This window comes from Otolemur garnettii, unplaced genomic scaffold (genome assembly GCF_000181295.1).
Source record: "Otolemur garnettii isolate 467f Iridium unplaced genomic scaffold, OtoGar3 scaffold00001, whole genome shotgun sequence".
NCBI lineage: Eukaryota > Metazoa > Chordata > Mammalia > Primates > Galagidae > Otolemur > Otolemur garnettii.
The window spans coordinates 30,909,494-30,920,156 of NW_003852396.1; the positions used below are offsets into that span (position 1 = coordinate 30,909,494).

At 41.4% G+C, this 10,663-nt stretch overlaps 1 protein-coding gene across 2 annotated transcripts in view; it reads left to right on the forward strand.

Moving 5' to 3' along the window:
* STIM1 (stromal interaction molecule 1) overlaps nt 1-10,663 on the forward strand; it is a 224,882-nt gene that overhangs the window by 197,547 nt on the left and 16,672 nt on the right. For both annotated transcript variants that reach the window (XM_012803486.2, XM_003780942.2), the window contains exons 6-7: nt 1,787-1,964; nt 6,482-6,659. In XM_012803486.2, the coding sequence (XP_012658940.1) occupies nt 1,787-1,964; nt 6,482-6,659 (356 nt within the window). The remainder of the gene's footprint in view (nt 1-1,786; nt 1,965-6,481; nt 6,660-10,663) is intronic.

Sequence of the window (10,663 nt, forward strand, 5' to 3'; positions counted from 1 at the left end):
GCACCTGTAGTCCCAGCTACTTGGGAGGCTGAGGCAGGAGACTTGCTGGAGCCCAGGAGTTGGAGGTTGCTGTGAGCTGCGATGCTATGGCACTCTAACCAGGAGGACAGCTTGAGGCTCTGTCTCAAAAAGAAAAAAAAAAAAAGAATCAATCCTCTAAAGACTTATTGAATGATTCTGTATTCTGGTCAAAGCTGTGCTAGACATTGGCATATAGGCAAGTGATGATGACTAAGGAACTGTAAGGACTAATTAGCCAGAACATTAGACTCATTTTCTTTCCACCAAGCTTGGTAGCTCATGGATGTGGCAGGCAGAATATCCGGACTTTAGCTCTGGGCATTTGACAAGGCAGAGGTATGGATGTGGTGGATGCTAGTACTTTAAGTAGAGTCAGAACTAGTTGAAAAAATCCAACGGATACTGAGAGGTGGAACCGTATTACTTTAGAGGGAGGGGGTGACCGTTGGATCTTACCCTTGCTCTGTCTTATTCATGACTTGGATGAGAATATTAAGTTGAGCAAAATAATAGAATGTGGTTCCAAATTGATCTGGACTAGGTAGTATAAGGGACCAAATGAAATAGTTAGGCCCAATACACACATACTCCTTAAGTACTTTGAAGTATTTGGAAATAATAGTGTGAGGGGTGTTCTTTGTTTTGTTTGAGTGCGGGTGCCACTGACTTTTGGTAAGAAGGTAAAGGGGATGTTGGAATTGAGAAACTCTAGAAAGCCAAGATTAGGCTTGGCATCTGTGGCTCAAGTGGCTAAGGCGCCAGCCACATACACCTAAGGTGGTGGGTTCAAATCCAGCTCAGGCCCGCCAAACAACAGTGACGGTTGCAACCCCAAAATAGCTGGCATTGTGGTGGGCACCTATGGTCCCAGCTACTTGGGAAGCTGAGGCAGGAGACTCTCTTGAGCCCAGGAGTTGGAGGTTGCTGTGAGCTGTGATGCCACAGCATTCTACCCAAGGGGACAGCTTGAGGCTCTGTCTCAAAAAAAAAAAAGAAAACCAAGATTAAAAATCCTTAATAAACAGGAGAGACAAAGGGTAACCCAGGCTCTGCTGGAGGATATGGAGGGGACAGATATGTTTCAGAAAGAAAGGCAACTTACTGACCTATGGAAATGTCTCCTCTTGGGACTGGAAAGATAGGAGAGTGAGGACTGCGGTATAGCTAGAAGTGTAAGCCTGCCTGGAGGCTAGAGATAGCACTAGAGGACCCCCGGTTTTCTCTTTTAGAGCCCACAATAAACATGTAAAGGACATGGCTACTACCCTGTACCGGATATCTGTCTTTGATCCCGTACCATCCCCATGTCCTGCTGCTCAGCCTTTCAGTGAGGAGCTGTGACTCTAGCCCTTTTTTGTCAGACTGGGCCTCCACTTCATATGGTTTCTAGTCATGTTTCTTCTCCTGGAATTCAAGAGAATCTCTTAACTTGGTGGCTCTACCTGGGTCCTTCAGTCTCATGCCCTTTCTAAGCCCAAGGATCCTGCCAGTCCTGTTTACCTTCTCTAATGGCCACCTGCTACTGTCCTTTTTACCTCTTTCCCTGACTCCCACATCTAAGGCTCCTCTGAGCCCACAGCACAACCCAAACAGAGGCTGCAGTAGCAGTCCCTTCTTCCTTATCATGTCCCTTTCAGGTTTCTCTTCTGTGACTCAGAGCCCAGATCTGGTATACCAGGAATAATATCAGTCTCCTGGAGTGGAGTCTATAAGACTAAGGATGTAGTCAGCATCCTGACTCACCATAACCTCTCCTCTCTGGCAGTGACCCGCCATAATCACCTCAAGGACTTCATGTTGGTGGTATCTATCGTTATTGGCGTGGGTGGCTGCTGGTTTGCCTATATCCAGAACCGTTACTCCAAGGAGCACATGAAGAAGATGATGAAGGACTTGGAGGGGTTACACCGAGCTGAGCAGAGTCTGCATGACCTTCAGGAAAGGTAAGGCTGTGCCCTTTTGGGAAAGGTAAGGTCCCACCAGGTCTTAGGAACCTCCTGTTTCCCTTTGAGTGTGGACCACCTGGCCTCTGAGACCATGCTGACATAGCTGCCCAGGCTGTGTCATCCTTCCAAAACTGCTTTGGGAACTTAGGTTTCTGGTGGTTGCCCTGGACAGTTATTCCTCCTGGGGAGAAGCTTATTTCTATCTTTTCTCCCTATGAGCCTTAGAGGGAGAAATGTCTCAGGGATCCTATGGCTTATTAATAGTCATTTATCCTTAAACCTGCCTCTGTTCTGCTTCTCTTAGATATATATCAATACAGTAGAACCCCCTTAGTAGACCTTATACTCCTTATACTGATCACCTCCTTAAGTTGACCTGATTTTTATAGACCAGATAAGCACCACATGCACATATCAATACAGTAGGCCTAGTTCCTTATGTTGACCAGCTTGTTATAGGCCCTTGGGTGGTCAACTTAAAGAGGTTCTATTGTAATATACTGTTCCTCAAAGAAACTTCATAAACATTTCTTCTTACCAATATACTCAGTAGTACTATGAAATCAACATATAACCACCTACACACTCATACGAATGGCAAAACATAGCTATAGTCCAGAAAGTAGAAGGGAAGAGAGAGAGAGAGGAAGGCGGGGGGGATATGGGAGGAGGGAGGGTATTTGGGGGACCTCACCTAATGTGCATGATGCAATGGTACATTTCAAAACTTTAAGAAATGAGTATAATTGTGACAGATATATTACTTAGTTCAATGTAAACATTTCACATTGTATATTGAAGCAGTACCCTGAACCCCATAAATGCATCAATATACAAAGTTATGATTTAATAAAAAATAATTAATTAAAAAAATAAGTAAAAAAAAAAAAAAGAAAGAAAGAAAAATATTTGAAAGAAAAAAAGACATTTACTATCCATAGCTCTTTCTTGCAGTTTAAGGACTGACTTATATGACTTTGGGTAAATCACTTTCTCTTCTAGGACTTATTTCCTATTGGTAATAAGAAGGGGCTAAAATAGGAGAACACCCAGCTCTCTTATGAGAGTACTTCTAACTTTAATAGTCTGGATTTTGTTGAAATAAAGCATGATTTAAAAACTATGGCCGAAGATTTGTGAAAGGGGAGTGCCAGTTAATCAATCTGTGCACTTCCTGACATCTAGGAACCATGTCCGTGCTACCAATTATAAGGAATTCACTGCTCCTGGGGCAGCCAGACTCATACATAAGAAGGAGCAGTGAGCACACACTTAATGCAGGCTCTGTTCCAGACGGGATAAGAACTCTAAGGATTAAAATGTCAAGAGGCAGGAGATGAGTGGATGGGTAGGAAGGTCTTGGACCTTAAGATTGAGTGTAGTGTATGAGGATAAATTCCTGGGACATTATGATGCTCATGAAGTGTTGTAGGATGTGGAAGGCAATAAGAGTCAAAGCCTATTTTGTTTTGTTTTGTTTTTCAGAAAGGAGGAGGTCTACCTAAGACTGTCTTTTAGAAAATGATTCTAGTAGCCTAGGGACTCTACTTGGAAAGTTTTGGCAGAAATCCATGTAAAGGAAAATGAGATTGGGTCTCTTCTGAAATCTTTTAATGATAGGTACTATTTTATTTGGGAGGTGGGGAAGGATTTCTTAAGAGCCAGGTATTAAGTACTTAAATGCATTATTGCTTTTAATCACCACATGCCCTTGAGGTGGATACAATCATTATCCTTATTTTAGAGTTGGGGAAATAAAGGCTCAGAGAGGGTAAGTGCTTTGCTGAGCATCATATATCAGTAAGTAGTGAGCTAGGAATTTTGACACCTTCAAGGTTCTGCCTTTAGTGAGGCAGCAGCCTTACCAGATTCATTTCCATGGGCTGGACTTCTGGGGGAAAGACAGGTCTGGTCTCTAAGCTGATTTCTGGCTATACTCTGGGTCCCTGGTTCTTGGGCCCTTTGCCAATTAGGGGCTAAGTGCTGCTGTTTCAGCCTCCCCTTGATTCATCTGTCTGAAAAATATGTACTGTTTCCATTCCAGAGGCAAAAGAATCTAGGCAGGAGACATTCCAAGTTTGGGGATAAAACTAAGCTCCTAGCCCTCCCTGTTCCCCAGGGCCTCCAGAGCTAAATGACCACTGTGGCACTCAGAAATAGACAAAGACACTTTGCCACCCCCAAACAGGCTTGCACATATTCCCTTTTGATGGTGTCCAGAGCCCATATGCCACCTGAACTTCACTTTAACAGGCCTGCGTTGACAGCCACCATAAAGCTTTATTTGTAGGGTTCTATAAATTTTGTGTGAATAAATATAATGCTACATGTTTATACATTCCAGTTAGGATTTCCCTGGGTTTTAGGATAATTCTCTGAGGCAGGCAGGAATTTTGATTCCCATTTTACTTTGAAGAAACAGGCTGAACTCTTGTTCATAGTCACACAACTACTTAGAGTCAAGACTTGGAACCAGGCTGCCTAATTATGATGCTAGGTGTTGATGCCTTGGAGTTGGGCAGTGCTTGATTGTACATTTATTTTCTTATTTCTATACCCGGTAGTAGTTATTGATTTCCATCCCTACTAAACCTTATTGGGACCATGAAAGTGAGTCAGACTTGGTTCTACTTTAAAAGAAAAGAGCTCGCTGTTTTAGAAGAGACAGACATATAGTGTTGGCTTTTCTGAAGGGTCTGCTTTCAAAGAGGACAATATTTCAGTGAAGAATTGAGGTCCAGCTCAATAGTTCCTTTTTTGGCTTCTTTAAGCCTCCCCCACCACCACCCTAGAAATGTAATTTTATGCAGTTAGGCAGTGGAAGAGCATAGTAGAGGATATTCCACCACTTAAGATAGGGGCAGGAAATGGCGCCTCTAATTTGTTTTTGGCTATGCATGTAGCACCATCTGGTGTTCATTGTAAGGAGGTTCAACTCCCTTTTTCTCCAGGGGCAAAGCGGGCAAAAGACTACAATTTGTCTCAAGAAAGCTTGCTGCCTAACATTTCTTCCTCTTCCTTGCTTGTCTCACCACGTCTTTTGAGGCCTCATCCACTGAGAACTCTGAACTTGGGGTTTTTTAGAGGTATATTTCTGTTTCTACTCTTCGGTTTCATCTACTTAATTAACTCGGTGATAATGCTCTTCTCTTTCCGTCTTTCTTGTTCTGTACTGAATCCTTTGTTTTCTACATGTCATATCTAAGCCATTTATTTTGCCTTTTCTTCATCATCCTTTCCCTCTCCTATCCTGGTCTCTTGGTAACTTGGTGGTTTCTACTAAGTAGGAAGACTTGACAATAGCTAAGTCCTTTCCCTCTTCCAAAGGGATTAGCAAACTCTTCGCTGTTTCTTCTGGGTCTAACCCAAACCTCCCCTTCCCTGGCTCCTTTTAGGCATAGTTGATTACTCTTTCCTTTGGGCTAACTCAAAACCTTAAAAATCTCTTTATTATAGAACTCATTACACTGTATACAGTTATTTGTTTACTTAACTTTGTTGAACCAGATCATGAGCTCCTCAGTGGCAGGGGCAGCTTTCTGATTCAGCTTTACATATTTAAGGGTTAGCACAGGGCTTGGCATTTAGTAGGCAATTGATAGTTAATGAATGGATGAATAAATGAGTGTGTTAACATTGATATGTGGAGGAAAGAGAGCAGGAGGAAAGAGGCTTGCTTAAATGGATGGAAGGTTTTGTCAGGGAACAGAGGGAATATGTGGGTAGGTGCAAGAGTAGATTTTCATTATAACTGATGCCCTTGAGATCCTTTCCACTAGGGAAGATACTTAGGAAGGGAGCTCAGGGCCTGGGGACTACAGAGGACTCTCCTGAGCCTTCCCCAGCCTCTTTGGCATGAATTTCATTTTTCTGTACGTCTAATAACATGTACTCAAGAGTTCAAGAAGTCTAGCTCAGTCATTCCTTTCTTATCTTCGTTAAGCCTCCACCTACCACCACTACCCCAGTCATCTCCCAGCCATTAGGTTTTCCTGGGTCTTTGTCTATCTTCCAGGGTATTCTAAATTTATTGTACCTTACATACACCCTGATAAAAGGGGAATAATTATGGAATTTGAAATCACACAGGTTGGAATTCTTGTTACAGTTCTTTCTGCAAGTTATTTCTCCTTTCTAAGCCTTCAGATATCCACCTGTCCCAGGCTGATAATGATAGTAATCTATCATTGTCTGCTAGTACAAATGTGAAATACCTTGTAAACTAGTTGTTGTTACAATTTTAGTATGTGAAGCATTTTAGAAGAGGGATTTAGATGCCTGAAAACCTGGCTTCACAGCTTGATTACTGGCAGCAAAATGATGGCTAGTGTAAGAATTAGGTAATGACTCTGGTTTCTGAGCACTGAGCTAGCTCAGAGCCAGATAGTCAGCAGAGTAGTGAAAATACATGCTGAGAGCTGGAGCTCTCACTTTCCTGTTTGATGCCATGACTCATGGCATGTCGGCTGGCACCCCTTGCCTGGCCTCCTCCAGTTCCCTGCATCGCCCCCCAGGCTGCACAAGGCCCAGGAGGAGCACCGCACAGTGGAGGTGGAGAAGGTCCATCTGGAGAAGAAGCTGCGTGATGAGATCAAACTTGCCAAGCAGGAAGCCCAGCGGCTAAAAGAGCTGCGGGAGGGTACTGAGAATGAGCGGAGCCGCCAAAAATATGCTGAGGAAGAGTTGGAGCAGGTAGGAGAGTCTACAAATTCCTGGTCACCTTGAGGGTGGGTAAAGGGCAGGGGCCCAGGGTCTGGCTGAAACGTCTGGCTGAAAGTGTGAAATAAGGCTCAAAGACCATCTTCTAGAATCGCTGGACTCTTACAATAATGGAGAAGTTGCAAAAAGTGGTCACTCTAATTTTAAAGAACAATGGATAATGAATCATAACAGTTATTTAATTCCTTTTTTATTGAGTTATTTCCATAAAGTGTATAAATCCTAAGTATATATAGCTGCCATGCTCTAAGACATATACCTGTGCCTGTGTAACCACCACCCAGATCAGGACACAGCATCTATTCAGTATACCAGAAAGCTCACTGTTGCTCCTCACCCCCTACTTTATGTTTCATCCAAAAAGTAACTATGGCCTCTAAGCCAGATTAGTTTTGCCTGATTTTAAACTTCATATAAATGGAATTATATAGTATATACTCTTTTGTGTTTTGTTTCTTTTCATTCAACATTGTCTGTGAAAGTTCATCCATGTTGCATGTAGTGATATTAATAGTTGCTTTGTTTCCATTGCTGAGTAATAATTCATTGTATAAGAGGAGAAGAATTTATTTATTCTTTCTTCTCTTGATAGACATTTAGGTTATTTGCCCTTTTTTTGGCTTTTATGAATAAGACTGCCATGAATCTTCTTGCATATGTCTTTTGGTGGGAACAAGCACTCATTTCTATTGTATATATAATAAAACATTTACATTTTTAGCTTTATTAGAAACTGCCAGTTTTACAAAACAGTTATAACAATCTATGGTGCCACCAGCAGGGCATGAGAATTCTAGTTGATCTGTGACCTTGGTATTTTTAGGCATTTTAAAGTTAGATATTCTGGTAGGTATGTAGTGATATCCTATGATTTTAATTTTCATTTCCCCAATATTATTATTATTTTTTTTATTGAATGGTAACTGTGTACATTAATACACTTCTGGGGTACAGTGTGGGGTTTCCCCAATATTATTGAACACCCTTTCGTAAATTTATTGGCCATTTGATTTGGGAATCTCTTTTCATTTAAAAATTTGGTTCTATGTCTTTTTCTTCTTGATTTGTAAGAGTTCTCTATGTACTCTCGATGTAAGTCTTTTGTCAATATATATTCACGTATGTATTGCAAATATTTTCTCTCAGTCTGTAGCCTTCATTTTTACTCTCTTAATACTGTTTTTTGATAAACAGAAGTTTTTGATTTTAATGAAGATTTAAAGATTTAGTTGTTTTAAAAAATGGTTATTGCTTTTTGTTTCCTGTTTAATATCCCCACTCCAAGATACTTTCCTGAATTTTCTTCTAAAACCTTTATTGCTTGACTTTTCACATTTAGGGATATGTTTTACTTCATATTCATTTTTGTATGTGATAAGAGGTATGTGGTCAAGGATCTTATTTTCCAAAGTAAGTTGATCATTCAGGAGTCTTTGTTCTATATTTTATTTGTGTATCTTTGTACAGCATTGTCTTATTATAAATGTCTAAGTATATATCTAGTTGTGTTAAGTTTTCCAGCTTTTTTCTTCTGCAGGATGGCCTTGGCTAATTGCGAATCTTTCAATATCCATGTTAACTTGTCAATCACCTATCCTTTCCTTCCAAAAAAACCCCTGGATGTCTGGCATGGTGGCTCATGCCTATAATCCTAGCACTTTGGGAGGCTGAGGCCAGTGGATTGCTTGAGCTCAGGAGTTAGAGACCATTCTTGGCAAGAATGAGACTCCATTTCTACTAAAAATAGAAAAAGTAGCCAGACATTCTAAGGGGTGCCTGTAATCCCAGCTACTTCGGAATACCCAACACTCTACCCAGAATAGCAGAGTGAGACTCTGTCTCAAAAAAAAAAAAAACCAACAAAAAACAAAACCTGACTTTTTATTGTTTGTATTGAATCAAAATACAGAAAAAATTGACATTTTAACAAAATAATTCTTCTAATCCATGATCATAGTTTATCCTGTCACCCACTTGGATCTTTTAAAATTTCTTTAAGATTGGCCAGGTGCAGTGGCTCATGCCTGTAGTCCTAACACTCTGTGAGGCCAAAGCAGGTGGATTGCTTGAACTCAAGAATTCAAGACCAGGCCAGGCCAGGCTCATGCCTATAATCCTAGCACTCTAGGATGCCAAGGCAGGTAGATTGCTCACAAGTTCAAGACCAGCCTGAGCAAAAGTGAGATCCTGTCTCTTAAAAAAATAAAAAAGGAGATAACTTTGGCTCGGCGCCTGTAGCTCAGTGGTTACGGTGCCAGCCACATACACTGAGGCTGGCGGGTTTGAACCCAGCCTGGGACAGCTGAACAACAATGACAACTGCAACAACAACAACAAAAAAAATAGCCAGGCGTTGTGGTGGGCACCTGTAGTCCCAGCTACTTGGGAGGCTGAGGCAAGAGAATTGCTTAAGCCTAAGAATTAGAGGTTACTATGAGCTCTGACATCATGGCACTCTACGGAGGGTGACATAATGAGACTCTGTCTCAAAAAAAAAAAAAAAGAATTCAAGGCCAGCCTGAGCAAGACCGAGGCTCCCATTTCTACTAAAAGTAGAAAAGCTAGCCAGGCATTGTGGTAGGTGCCTGTAGTCTCAGCTACTCAGGAGGCTGAAAGCAAGAGGATCTCTTTAAGCCCAGGAGTTTGAGGTTGCTATGTACTATGACGCCATGGCACTCTACCAGGGTAACAGAGTGAGACTCTGGTTTTTTTTTTTTTTTTTTTTTAAGAAAAGGGCAGCACCTGTGGATCAGTGGGTAGGGCACCAGCCCCATATACCAAGTGTGACAAGTTTGAATCCTGCTGTGGCCAGCTAAAACAGCAGTGGCAACTGCAACAAAAATAGCCGAGCATTGTGGCGGGCACCTATAGTCCCAGCAACTTGGGAGGCTGAGACAAGAGAGTCACCGTAGCCCAAGAGCTGGAGGTTGCTGTGAGCTGTGATGCCATAGCATTCTATGGAGGGTGACAAAGCGAGACTCTGTCTCTAAAAAAAAAAGAAAAAGAAAGAAAGAAAAAATAAATAAATGGGGCGGCGCCTGTGGCTCAAAGGAGTAGGGCATCAACCCCATATACCGGAGGTGGTGGGTTCAAACCCAGCCCTGGCCAAAAACTGCAAAGTAAATAAACAAATAAAAATAAATATATTTCTCTCAGTCATGTTTTGTAGTTTTTATTTTTATTTTGTTTTATTTTGTGTGTGTATTTTGTAGCTTTTAGTATAGAAGAGTTGTAGTTTTTTTTGGAGACAGATTCTTGCTTTGTCACCTTGACTAGAGTGCAATGGCATCATCATAACTCACTGCAGCCTCAAAGCAGCCTCAAGCAATCCTCCTGCCTCAGCCTCAAAAAGTAGCTGGGACTACAGATGTGTACCACTACACCTAACTAATTTTTCTATTTTTAGTAGAGATGGGATCTTGCTTTTACTCAGGCTGGTCTTGAACTCCTGAGCTCCAGGGATCCTCCTGCCCTGGCCTCTCAGAGTGCTAGGATTAGGGGCATGAACCACTGCACCTGGCCTTTTTCTTTTTAAACTTTAATTTGCTCTTAATTTTTGTAGCTTTTCGAGGCTGAAGATTAGATAATTGATTTTAAACCTTTAATCTTCTCCAGTATCTATAATTAGAGTTATAAATTTCCATTTCAGTTTTATCTACACTTTTTTTTTTGCAGTTTTTGGCCGGGGCTGGGTTTGAACCTGCCACCTCTGGCATGTGGGGCCGGTGCCTACTCCTTTGAGCCACAGGCACTGCCCAGCTTTATCTACAATTAATATGATTTAATTGGTGGTGCCTATGGCTCAGTGAGTAGGGTGCCAGCCCCATATACCAAGAGAGGTGGGTTCAAACTTGGCCCTGGCCAAACTGCAACAACAACAACAAAAATTAAATAAATAAAAGTCTTAATATGATTTAATATTTCATATTTTTATTGTCATTCAATTCAAAAGATTTCCTAGTTTCTCTTTTTTTTTT